The sequence below is a fragment of the Pogona vitticeps genome, chromosome 1 (genome assembly GCF_051106095.1).
Source record: "Pogona vitticeps strain Pit_001003342236 chromosome 1, PviZW2.1, whole genome shotgun sequence".
Taxonomy (NCBI): Eukaryota; Metazoa; Chordata; class Lepidosauria; order Squamata; family Agamidae; genus Pogona; species Pogona vitticeps.
Genome location: NC_135783.1, coordinates 280,437,847 through 280,451,953, shown reverse-complemented (window position 1 = coordinate 280,451,953; position 14,107 = coordinate 280,437,847). Strand labels below are relative to the sequence as shown.

Below are 14,107 nucleotides of genomic sequence, written 5' to 3'. Positions count from 1 at the left end.
CATTGGCAGAAAGGGACAGGTCCCTATGGGAGAAGATTCTGACAAGGCCAAAATATACTTCCGTGGGAAATCTCTTCACTGGTTTGTCTTGGAAACATGCCTCATAAAAAAGAAACTATATTCTCCACCTAACTATCCTCTCTACCATGCAGATTCTTCACAGTATGCTGCTCATACATGCAGGAAAATGTCTAGTAGCCGCATACCAGTGTAATCTCCAGTGGCTGTAACCCTGCCTATAATCTGTGTGGCTTTCTCCCCCAGACCTACAATGGTATTCCAACAGAGCTTTAGAAGTTATCATGCAACAGGAAGAAACTGCGAAAACTTTTTTTTTTTTAATTAAATTAAAATTTGAAAATCCTGTGGTACAGCTCTGATTTGCCAAACTGGGGGGTTTAATATGTGGTTGCAGAATATTTAACAAAGTAATGTGCTATGTAGCAACATTTGCATGCATTTACACTTGTTCCAGCTCCTGCCAACCTAGCAGTTCAAAAGCATGTAAAAATGTGAGTAGATAAATAGGTATCACCATGGTGGGAAGGTAACAGCATTCTGTGTCTAGTCGCGCTGGCAGCGTGACCACGGAAACTGTCTACGGACAAACGCTGGCTCTACGGTTTGGAAAACAGGGATAAGCACCGTCCCCTAGTCAGACATTACTGGGCTAAATGTCAAGGGGAACCTTTACATTTATAGTAAAGATAGGAGGAGCAGCTGTACTGCAACCTCCTCCATTCTTGGTTCTGTTGAGTCTGAATGGGACAACCTCATGGTGCTCTCCACATGCTTTATTCTCCCATAAAGTAAGTAAGCTCTACAAACAACAGAAGCTCTTGTATTCACTTGGCATTCAACACATGTACTGTACATGGGTGAGGGAAGTGCAATCTCTATCTTGCATGTCTGCTGTTCACAGTTTATAACAGCTGAATAGGGCCACACTTGCATACTCATGTACCTGTGTGTAACAAACATTTCCCCATCTATCACTCTTGAAGTCCCTCTCTAAGGATTTGTTTTTCAATAAGAATTTGTGTGCTGTCTGTATTCCTCACTTTTTTTTCCTATTTGCTGGTTAGGCTATATTTGTACAGTCTGAGAGAGATTGGATAGATGGATGGATGGGATTTTCAACACAGCAGCATCCATCTTGAGGACTATCCAAGCCCTACCACCCACAACAGAAGCCTCACCCTGGCACCTGGAAGTAGCATCTGAAAGTTTCCAAATGATGTCAATCAGATAAGAAAGGGAGGGAGGGGAGAATACACAATCAGACCATCTGGTTGTTTACTCCCACCCCACATTTGTTGTCAGGAGAGGGAAAGGACAAGGAAAAACAGTTGCCACATCAAGGTGATTGGAATGTTTTGAATTTTAGATTCCTGAAAAAAGAACTCTCTCTTCTAGTAGCTGAACAGCCTGGTAATAGAGAGATTGCACATGGTGGGAAGTTGAAACTAAAGACGGGCAGAAACAAACCATCAACTAAAAAAAAAAAAAATGAATCAGTGGGGAACAGCTTAGAATTGGGGAGGGGTTGTAAAGCACTGCTGCTCAGTTCTCCTCCACCACCTTTTTTTCACTGTTACTTGTACTGCTGCTGCTGTGCCCTGGGGATAAAAGAGAGGAAGGAGGAGGATGGCCTTAACCATTGCCCCATTGCCAACTCTTATCACTCCGACTCTGGTTTGGGTCCCACTTGCTGAGCAGAGACCCCCTCTCATCAGCATTTGACCACAGCAGTGTAGCTCACAGGCCGAAGAACATTCAGCATTTAATATACTGTATATTTAAATGCTGAATGTTCTTCGGCCTGTGAGCTACACTGCTGTGGTCAAATCCGCCGAGTGGATTCGATCTTATGACTGCTGATCTTCCAACCTTGCAGCACAGAGGCTTCTGCAGTTTAACCCACAGCGCCACCACGTCCCTTTTCATCTTTACTATACCTATGTTTAAATGGTTGAATATGGCTGACCTATGGTAAGAACACTGCTATTGCTGCTCTGATAACATAGATATTAAGCCAGAGACTAAACAGGGCTGCAGCTCACATTGCCCCAGCATCTATGCTTGTGATATAGGGGATGCTAAGGTGAACCCTGGGTGGTTGGGGAAGAACATTTTGTGTGAAACACACATTTACACTCAAGTATGAATTGACTGTGTTATGTAGTGGCCGGAATGTTTTTCATTATGGGTTTATACTCCTCAGTTCATACAAAAAGTTCTTTATATAATGAAGAATATAGATTCAATTGACTTACTCCTGCACTCTGCTTTATATGGACCATCTACACCAGGGCTATCTGTGAAACTGCTATAAGAAGATATTCCAAGGAATTTGGGCAAAACATCTTCAATTTGCACATAAATCTATGGAGCTTCAGAATGCCATGTTAAAGGTTTCACTAAACAGACCAACACATTTTGGGTACAGCTTTTTTAAAAAGAGAGAGTAATTACATCTTCATCTCTTTCCAACTCAAGGCCTGCCTGCATAAGGTTACTTTCGTACTCCTCTCTGCGAAATCTCTTGTCATCTTCATGGTAGTCCATGTGGGGTTCACTTTCATCCACATTAATCTGCCCTCCTTTTCCAGGAAGTGGCTGCTCTTGTTTGATGCTTCGAGGTGGCAAGTCACTGAAATTGATGCGGCGGGTGAGCGTTCTGCTGAAAGAGGACTTCTTGTAGTGGTAAACCAGGATATAATCCACTTTCCTTTTCCCATCTTTAAAATAAAGGCCATATTTGCAGTTGGCATCTGGATCTTGTGACAAGGAATTTAATATCTATAAATGAAAGAAAAGAATGGATGTTAAATAGTATATTGACTCAAAGAATTAAAAACTAAAAAAAAAAAGTTAATCCCTTTCAACCACAGCAGGAGAAACAGCTTTATGGACAATCTTACCAGAGAATGAAGAAAATACTGAACGTTGATACTTAAAATGTTATTGATTCATTAGTCAGAAGATTTAGCAGTCAAAAAAAAATCTATCTATTAGACATAAGATAATTGAAACAACTAGTTTGTGACAATATATTGACACAAAGTGACTTGCCTCTTGCTTTTAGTTCAGTGAACTCGTCATGGGACATAACCCCTTGGATTGTGACCTTAAGTTACCACATCCTGAAAATAATTAGCTGGCTTTTCCACCCCTAAAAGATTTGTGCAGATAGTCTGAATGTTAGCACCAATGCTTTGTTACACCAGCCTGTGCGTTCTCTTGCTCTCTGTGATTTAAAGATAGCTGAGATCATTTGCCCTCAACCAAAGGCATTTATGTTTTACTTTTGACAAACATTAATATTATATTCAAACATTTGTCACTTCTCGGCATCATCTGAAAAAGGGATCAGCTGTAACAGAGACAGGAAGGAGCCACCTGGCCCTAGAGCTCAGCCAAAAAAGTCAGTGGACTGCAGCCAGAGAGGGACCAAGGTTCTAGTTTTTTTGCTTCGTTCATGACTTTTTTCTCATGGAAAATTAGAATGGAAATGCAGCTCTCTCACCACATCCGCTACAGCCTCATCATATCAAGAAGTGGATATTGAAATTAAAACTTGAATGGTTATGTAGTGTCAAATATTTTAATGCACTGCATTGTTGCAAAGATATATACCTCTCAAAAGCTATGTTTCTAGATGGAAGGGGACATTTGATCGTGTATCCAGTTTCACATTCTGCTGAAAGTGATGCAATTAGGGTCATGCAGCCTTAGGGAGGTACTTCAGGATGTGCATATGACAAGTCATATATCAGTTAAGGAGCTTCGTTTCCTGTAACTTAAAGGAAGCTACAAGTCAGGGTTGGGGATTTTTTCCAGCCCAAGGGACAAATTCTCACCAAGAAAATTTCAGGGCATACATGCCAGCAGTACGCAAACCCCGAGCCAAAACTGGCTGCTGCCACCCCACACTCAGGGCAGAGGTTACAGACACTCTCTAATGAGAGCTGAAAATACATTAGTGTGGCAAAGCTGTGCTTTAGGCTGTCTTTCATGTCTAAGAAATCAGATGTCAAAAGAATCCTATACTTAAATCTTGAAGAGCAATCACTAAACAAAGCATGTCCATGTGCAAATTTTGGGAAATGAGGAAGGCCACAGGCTGCAAGAACCCCGAGAGAAGACGTTTGTCAGCTGGATGGGAAACTTCCAGTTTGTAGGCTGGACATTTCCCACTTCTGCTTTAGGCGGAAGGAGAAATTAACTTTAATGTGGAATTTTCTTCATTTCACTGCAGCTCAGGAGTCAAAAAATTGGGCTCAGATAAAGCAAAAATGCTGTTCTTCTGCTTCCACCATGGCTGAGAAGAAAAGTAGAGGTTATCCTAGGTTTCTGTGATTTGTGTAAGGGAATGTGTCCAATTTCATTTAATAAAAATAAAAAATAAAAAAATACCCATTCTGCCCAATTCTGGGCACCTTCTGAGATTACCTCCAATCTGTATGTGAGAAAGCTGCTGCAACATAGGTTATCTGTGGTCTACATAGTAATGTTGGGAAGTAGAGGTCATACAGAAGGAACCTACTATGTGAACCAGTACTAGAGGATGTGAATCTTGCAACCTCTTACTTTTCACAAGAAATCAAGAAAAAACCCTCCTTTTTTCTCTCCTCACAGCAGGATTGCTCTACAAGAGATTTTTTTTCCCCCTCATGGGAAATCTCACATGAAATGTTGTGGCATTTCTTAAAAGTTTATGGGTATTGCTTTCCTAGAAGATACATCAGGCTATACAGGATTACTACAACTCCTGTGCAGAATGGTATCTTTCCTGCACAGAATCCACGTGGAAGGGAAGGAGAAACACCAAGCTGCACAGTATTATATCAATTCTTGCACAAAATCATCTATATATAATTTTATTTATATATCTCTATCTCTATCTCTATCTCTATCTCTATCTCTATCTCTATCTATCTATCTATCTATCTATCTATCTATCTATCTATCTATCTATCTATCTATCTATCTATCTATCTATCTATCTATCTATCTATCTATCTATCTATCCATCCATCCATCCATCCATCCATCCATCCATCCATCCATCCATCCATCCATCCATCCATCCACACACACACACACACACACACACACACACATATACATATCCAGCACTAACCAATCACCACTTTCAGCCTTTGAATTCAAATAAAGCCCTGCCTCTCTGCTGAATGCTCTTTCTCTCTATTTTCCGGGTTGATGGTACTTGTTTTTTCCGCCATTGATCTGTTCAGTTGGTTGCCAGCATGGATGCAGTAAACAAAGCACCATACACCAGTCTGTACTTTTAAGCAACTCTAAGTAAAGAAATGTTTTTGTTCTTTCTCTTACAAATGCCTCAGAGTGAGTTAATGAGCCTCTAAGTGCCAGTTAATGAGAAAGGGGAATGTGTAGGAATTCTCTTATGTGACTCTTTGTATTTCTACTGTGTAGCCAAAAGAATTTTTTACCAGAAATTCAAAGCTCTGCAACAATCTCACAGTATTTTAACTCAGAATTAACCAAAACATCACACTCCAAATGTTTTAATGTCCCAGCTTTCTTCACCATTGGTTATTCTGGCTAGGGCTGATAGGAGTTATAGTCTAATAAAGAACAATATTTTGCTCAATACTGCTATAGCTAGCTATGGCTTGTGTCTGTAGGATGCCCTTCCCAAATTTTGGGATAAGGCACATCCCTGTCCCATTTTACAAGCTGCCTGTGGTACAAACCTATAGCCAGTTAAATGTAAATCTAAAACAGAAAGGCAGACCCAAGAAAATGGTAGTGTAAACACATGATACAAGTTTCAGAAATCAATGTAAGCAACTGTCCAAGCAACTATCAGAAAACAGATCACTCAGCACATGCTACGCATTTGAAAGGAATATAGCCTGTGAAATGCTAAATCACAAAGTGTTAATTGAGCTAATGTTCTCAAATGCAGTTGTCAAGTTCAGTAAATAGGATAGATGGGATACCTTAGGACCACCAGGATTGCGCCATGGATTATGAAGAATTTGCCTGGGTTAGGTTGCTAATTCTATTACTGATGTTCCAGATCTGGATCTTCATGTATAAACCCACTTTTTCTTAATTAAACAAAGTACTCTGAATTATTCCTTTATTAGGCTATAAGAGGAAAGAAAACCATGGATGCGTCCAAGTTTGCATGTGTGGTCTGTCTCCAGAGACCACTTCTCTACAAATCTGACTGTAATATAAAGAACAGATGCTTCCTTTTCGGAGGGGAAAAAAAATATCCAATGCGGCTTCTTGTGCCATTTCTGAAAGATGTCATGGCCTCCTGATCTGCAAAGTGTTTTCTTCAAGAGCTTTTAACAAGTTCTCTTGAGTGAGTGTTAACTGAAGTGACTAAATTCCTTTAATTTCAGTGTAATTAGCTGAATTCTTAAAATTGTGCTAAGCCACTAAAGAAATATGAGGATTGCACTAAAGGCCAAATGAGACATTAAAAGAGAGAAGGAACTTCTAATAATACTGTGCTTCTTCGCTCTGTTTTCTGTTTAGTATGTCAGAAAAAAAAGTGAGGCAAGATGTCACTGCCTGCTCATCTCCCTCCCTATTTGTTGATTGGGAAGGAGCAGGAAAGAGAGAGACAGACAGCCTTGTCTTTACAGGGATCCTGATAAAACTTGTCTACTCCAAAGGCTGGGATATGGAGCATTTTTTTAAAAATTGCACTTCTTTTTCATTTTAAAGTTTCACTAGTCTTGCTTTTACATTTTTGTTCACTTTTGTTTGTAATTAGGTCATTTAAAATTTGTTTCCCAGTTGCTTTCAATAGGATAGTCAGCAGTGTTCTGGTCTCCTTGAACGGATTTTCCTGTTGGAGTCATGAAATGAGCAGGATGATAGTTTATGTAGTCACAAGTAATTAGGATAGCAAATAGACTTAGAGAAGTTAAAGAAGTCAGCCACACACAAGGATGTCTGCCAGCAGTGCTCCTGATGGGTGACTAGTAGAAGAGGACCTCAAATAAGACGACTGCCCTGCCCCCAAGAGGACTGTGTTTATTAACCTTACAAGCTCACAGATAGTTCACAGTATACAGATCATTTGCAGAGTTCAGATAGGACAGTGGTTACATAATGCCATTATGATTGGCCCAAGGAAAGGCAATTAAGCAAGCTCGCTATCACCTATGAGAAAGAAGAAGAATGGGTAGCAGCTCCTCCCAGAAGCAGCTGTGACATCATCCAGGAGAGTGTGCTCTACTACTGTAGGATCAGCAAACAGCTTAGCAACTTTGGCGAGGAGCATTCCCCCACATTTTCCATTCAAACTTGCCTGATTTCTACTATATACCCTCTTATCTTCCACATTTAAGACTCCAGGTTTTATACACCAGAACATATTTCATGAAGATCTCATGACTGCTAAGAGGTACCTAGAGAAGACTTCCTGTTTTTTTTTTTTTTGTTCTCCATTGAAACCACATGACATTTCAGGCACTCCCTTGAGATGTTGAACAGCATTGCCTCATCTTATAGGCTATTTAAACAGCAATATGGAGATAAGGATCTAAAGGAGCCATTTTCAATGGGGGGTGGGGGTGGTCTGGAACATTTGAAGGAGGCCACAGATTGGAAACAGTTCTTCACGCACGACCTTGTAAAGTTCATTATGTGATATATACAATACTGATTTGGCTTACTTTTCTTTCATAAAATCAAGCCAGGGGGCCCTTTTGAAAGAGCTGTCCCTCAAGAAGGTAAGAGGGTTGGCTTGCAGAGAAAGGGCCTTTTTGGCAGCTGCCTCCAGACTATGGAACACCCTCCCAACTGAGATTCATCTGGCGTCAACGTTGATGACATTTCGGTGCCAGGTCAAAACCTTCTTGTTCCAGAAGGCTTTTAATTGAAATAATATCAGCTGTGGGTCCTGATGGCAATCTTTAGAGTACTGTATATATTTTAATTGCATTTTAATTGTTTTGTCTTTTTATTGTATTTTAAATGTTGTAAGCCACCCAGAGACCTTTGGATAGTGTGGGCAGCATATAAGTTAAATAAATAAATAAATAAATAAATAAATAAATAAATAAATAAATAAATAAATAAATAAATAAATAAATAAATAAATAAATAAATAAATAAATAAATAAATAAATAAATACGGGGGTCACTCCATCGTGTGGATTCGATCTTATGACTGCAGGTCTTCTGACCTTGCAGCACAGAGGCTTCTGCGGTTTAACCCGCAGCACCACCATGTCCCTTCAAAACCACATGAGGATCACCAAAATCTTTTTTCAGACAATAATGAGGAAATTTCATCTATTTCTTCTCTTCTTTGACATTCCTTTTGCTATCATTTTAAGCCTATTCTCTCCACAGTGAAGTCTTCATTCACTACTAAGCTCTAAAGTGGCCTTGTAAATAATGCCAATGCTATTTCATTGATAACTGTGGAGAAAAGTATATAAATCTAACTCTTCTCACTTTTACATAGGGACACTGTCACCCTCCTGTATGTTTGTCATATATCCAACTAACTAGAGTTCCCAGGTCAGCAGTATCCTGTTTCTGGAGATCTTAGGGCCAGCACCTCAGATTTGGGGGTGGGGGACAGAATCCTTTTGGTGTAACAGAGGTTGGACCTTGGGATATCATGGTGCAGATACAGTATTTATAATGTCAGAGAGACTGAGTGGGCACAGTTTGGGAACAAAGCAAGCAAGCACAGCACACATGGCAACATTGTTGCACTGGTCAGCCCTGTTGCCAGCTAGGTATTGGTGGAGAGAGGTGTGCTCCAGATTTAAAGATGCCTCTCATGCAAAACCCAAATGTTCCCTTTTCTAGTACAACTTGTTGCAAAATTTGATTCTCTATCTGTAGAAGCACAGCAATTTCTAGAGATTTCATAAGGAGACATAGGAATAAATTATATCCACTTCATAATTTTATCACAAGAGCGATCTATGAGAATATTCTTTGAAAGAACTAACTGCAACATATTTCCACATTAGCTCTATGCAATTATGCTCGTGCAGTGCTGGCTCAATGTGTTACTACTTCCAAAATCAGCTGAGTTAAGGTTTATAGCCACACCATTAAAAAAAACAACCTTCTATAATATAACTCCAAAAGGTCTGAGTAAGCCTGAATAATTGGTATAATTCCAACATAAATATGTGCTCGTTAAATCCAAGGACATAATGCCATTTATAAATCTTAAAATCCATACTTGAAAGACAGGTTCTACTAACTTATGTAAAAACTTCTACTGAAAGAATCTCTGTTGGAAAAAGGATGATTTTTAGTGTTACAGTCCAACAAAAAACTCTGACCTCTCATTTTATCGCTTTTCTGTCTCTTTATGCCTAACTTTGTCAATCAGCTTAGCAATGCTAGGTTTTTTATTTTTTTACTTATGAATGGTCATCGCAATTTTTAAAATATATGCTGAACTTGACCTTAGGTACTTTAAATATTTCATTTCCTCCTGTCCACACTATATACACACAAACATGAACATCTATGTATATGCAGATAAGTATGTGTGTGTGTGTGTGTGTGTGTCTGTCTGTCTACTTATACTGCTACTTCTACCTATACATACAGTTATTTAACTTTTGATAATAGTTCAAAAATCTGATGATGTCTGTAGACTCTGGTCCGAAAAAGCTTATTTTATGATATATTAATTAGTCTTTATAGTGCTACAATACCTGATTCTGCTAAAGTGGCGTAACATACAAACAAGCTTCCATTTGGCACCCTATTATGCTGAGGTTTTTTATTTTTAATGGTCAGAGGCTGCCCAGTTAAAGAGCAACAAGAAAAGTCTCCCACTCCACCAACACATGGTAGTGAAGAAAGCTGCACCTTAAATTAATTTACATATTAAGAATGTTTGGGATGCCCACTTCAAAATGCATTTGATGAAAATGGTAGTTTCTTGTTAACCCTTATATAGTAATGAAAAGCTGGAGGGGGGGGATCATATTTGAAATTGCCCTTCTTTGGACTGAATGGCATACAGTATGATGTGTATTACTGGGATATAAAGGGACCGGGAGGACAGATGGAAAGGCGCTGTAACGCCCAGATACGCTAACAGAAAGGGTGAGAAAGTAGCTCCTCCACTCACCGTGCTTTCTGTGCGAACATATCCTATATCTTCGATTGCTCTGATGTTGATAATGTGAATCCCCTTCTCCTCTGCAGGTAGCGTGGAGTATTTATCATTCACCCTCATTGTTGTCTCATGCGGAGTATCCTCAAAATCTTCTGGCAGAAATTCCACCCCATTCAATGAACTGCCAGTATCTAAAAGAAAGAGAAACAGGTAGCCTTAAAAAAAAAAGGAAAAAAAGAAGAAGATCCTTTCATCACGTCTCATCTCCAGGCTTTCATGGCACTATCCAGCTGGAACATGTCCGGTTCCCAGTCTGCATCTGCCCGTCTTTTGTCTCCCCACCCCCTTTTAAGTACCTCCTCTGCCAGCTTTGCCGTATGCTCCCCTGGCTCTTCTCTGAGCACTTGTTTGGCTTCCCTAGGTTCCTGCTTGAGAGTGACTTAATTAACAAGCATTGCAGAAAGGATTCTGTGTTTTAGCCTACAAGCCCTGTTGGGCTCCTCCAAGCTGCACCTAGTATCTGCTGCATGAACTGAATTTCTAATCAATTGTCTTAGGAATAGCCAATGGCAAAATTCACTGTGCTCAATAACCTAAATAAGTACCAGGAGCAGAAGCACAAGCATAACAAAACAGAAGGAGAGTAACACGTACCTGCTACTCTATCTATAGAGCATTACCAAATCTCTATATAATAACAATTGCATAATGGCAAAGGAATATTCAAATCGGTTCAGTTCATTCAAGTGGGTTGCAGTGTTAACAGTCTGGCAACATTGATCCCAGGATTTAGCCAGCCTGCAGGCAGGTAGATGGAATTGTCAAAGCACATCTAACTTCTGCATGCTCTGCCCAAGGTGAGGGAGCAGCTTTTAAAAATCCCATTTACTCTTTGGCATATATTGAGAATGTACTGTGTGCTGATCATCTTGCAGGATAATACAAATCAGCTACCTGGAAAATCTAAATCTAGCAGACTGGAAATTGCCCAAAAGGTATGCTAGCTGAGAGGGATTCTCATTAGTTGAGGGATTCTGGGAGTTACAGCCCCCCTCCCCCCAAATAATATTTTCAAGTCCTGAAGACACCTTTGCTTGATCCAGAAAATTGTCTGAGTATGTACAGTAATGATATGTTGTTAAAGCTAAAGATATCTTACAGAGGCATCCGAATATCAGAAAAGATCAAATCTCTTAAGGCCTGGATGTTAGACAACCTTGGAACTCTAGATACATCTCAATTAAAAATACATATTAGTGCAGGCATTCTGAAATTACATTTATCAATTATGTAGAAAAATGCTGTGTAGATTGACTCCATATTTTATTCCGATTAAGTGGAAGAATCCACACTTCCCACATTTGTGCGAAACACTTTATAGACATGATCACATCTTTCAAACAAGAAAACATTACATTCAAATGACATATTTACACAAAGAAATCATGAAAAGTTTCCTAAATAATTGCATTTGTGCAGTTCACATTCATGGAAACAACGAACCTGATAATTTCCAAGGAACTAACTGTAATGCATTGCAGCAAAAACAGCAAGGTGTCTTTGTAGCATCATAAAACTAGCAGATGTTGTTATGATATAAGCTTTCATGGACGTGAAGTGGGTTGTAGCCAACAAAAGCTTATGCCGTAACAAAATCTTCACATCCGTAAGGTGCCACAAGACGCTCTTAATTTGGCCAAGTACGGGAATAGGTTGGAACTCTGCTCAGAGGAACCAGTTCTATTGTGCAATTTCAAACAATCACCCATCTGTCAGTGTGTACACCTGAGCCTCTGGTGTCATGAGCCTTGGCAAGGCATAGCGTAATGCAGAACAAACATATCAACATAATAGGCAAGGAACCATGAAACGTGTTTGCTATGGACAGTAGAAGGGATGTGAAATGTAAATATTTCATTAATATAAGGTTACACTTCCTTTATGAATTAAATGATCAACTAGAAGGTAATTTAATTTTAAGGAGTAATTTAAACCTCAACATTTATATAATGTGTCAATTAGTGGCTGAAATCCTGTTCCTTAGCACAGAAAGTCACACTAGAATAGGCTCCTTTAATCAGTGGGGATTTGGTGAGTCAGCTCCTCTTTACGTTCCATTAATTCAAATGGTCTACTCTCCTTACCACTGTGCTAAAATAAGTTGCAACTATAGTAGTTCCCTTTGAATCAATGGAATATACAGAAGAGTTCACTCACCAAATCTCCATTGATTCAACAGCCCTATTCTTCAATAGGGTTGTTGAATCAATTTACTATACTAAGAAACAGGATTTCATCCATACTGTTACCGGTTTCATGTGAGACACTGATGTGAAGCACTCTTATTCACAGAATTTCTTTCCCTGAATTTCTAGAGGTATAGATGTGTTTGTCATGCTAAAACCAAAAGACCTAAATTCTTTGTCCTGTGTTCTAGCTTTATCTTGGCATTTATAAACATAAACACCAGCCATTCCATCAGGCTGTAACAAAGGCAGAGAAGGGAAACAGGACCACCATTGACTCTCTTGACAAAACATGAAAACCAGCCTTTTCTTTTCTTTCTATGAAGCCCAGAACCACTTATAGTCTATATAAAAACACAGCACTAAATCCAATTTTAGTTCTAACTGCCCCGAAGGGGCAGAGGAACTAGAGAACAAATTGCTAACATGCGCTGGATTATGGAGAAAGCTGAGAGTTCCAGAAAAACATCTGCTTCTGCTTCATTGACTATGCAAAAACCTTTGAGTGTGTGGACAACAGCAAACTATGGAAAGTCCTTAAAGATATGGGAGTGCCTGACCACCTGATCTATCTCCTGAGAAACCTATACGTGGGACAAGAAGCAACAGTTAGGAATAAATATCAACAACCTTCGATATACAGATGATACCACTCTGATGGCAGAAAGTGAGGAGGAATTAAAGAACCTCTTAATGAGGATGAAAGAGGAGAGTGCAAAAAACGGTCTGAAGCTCAACATCCAAAAAACTAAGATCATGGCCACTGGACCCATCACATCCTGGCAAACAGAAGGGGAAGATATGGAGACAGTGACAGATTTTACTTTCCGGGACTCAATGATCACTGCAGATGGTGACAGCAGCCACAAAATTAAAAGACACCTCGACAGCATCTTAAAAAGCAGAGACATCACCTTGCCAACAAAAGTCCACATTGTCAAAGCTATGTTTTTTCCAGTAGTGATGTATGGAAGTGAGAGCTCGACCATAAAGAAAGCTGACCACCAAAGAATTGATGCTTTTTACTTGTGGTGGTGGTGGAGGCTCTTGAGAGTCCCCTGGACTGCAAAGAGAACAAACCTATCCATTCTGAAGGAAATCAACGCTGAGTGCTCACTGGAAGGACAGATCCTGAAGCTGAGGCTCCAATACTTTGGCCATCTAATGAGAAGAGAACTCTCCCTGGAAAAGACCCTGATGTTGTGAAAGTGTGAAGGCAAGAGGAGAAGGGGACAACAGAGGATGAGATGGTTGGACAATGTCATCGAAACTACCAACATGAATTTGACCCAACTCCAGGAGGCAGTGGAAGACAGGAGGGCCTGGCATGCTCTCGTCCCTGGGGTCACGAAGAGTCAGACATGATTTAATGACTAAACAACAACAGACTCAATCATTTGAATGAAAAGTAAAACTTACAGATGTCCAACAAAATACAATAGAATTAAATACAATCTCCTTGTGGTATTGCTGGTGGATAGGGGAGGGTTTCCATAAGTGGGAAGATGCTGGGAAGTTTGAGGAAGCGGCTTGCAGACACACTCATGTCTCCTGTACAGTTTAGACCTAGGCAGCCTAATTTTGTGTTGGCTTTGTGTCTCCCTTGAACACTGTTTATTGTTTCCTCTCCTTCATTCTTTCTCACAACCAACCCTAAATTATATCATCCTTAGCTGAAAAAGTATGCCTCCTACCCACTTCTCTGTCCACCCAGCAAAAAAACCTGTAACATTCCAGTGTGGTT

General features: G+C 39.8%; 1 protein-coding gene across 3 annotated transcripts in view; it reads right to left on the bottom strand.

Annotated features, from left to right (window-relative positions):
• Nucleotides 1-14,107, bottom strand: part of ANO1 (anoctamin 1) — a 157,099-nt gene that overhangs the window by 84,401 nt on the left and 58,591 nt on the right. For all 3 annotated transcript variants that reach the window (XM_072985914.2, XM_072985915.2, XM_072985916.2), the window contains exons 2-3: nucleotides 10,130-10,308; nucleotides 2,476-2,802 (exon numbers count right to left, since the gene is read on the bottom strand). In XM_072985914.2, the coding sequence (XP_072842015.2) occupies nucleotides 2,476-2,802; nucleotides 10,130-10,308 (506 nt within the window). The remainder of the gene's footprint in view (nucleotides 1-2,475; nucleotides 2,803-10,129; nucleotides 10,309-14,107) is intronic.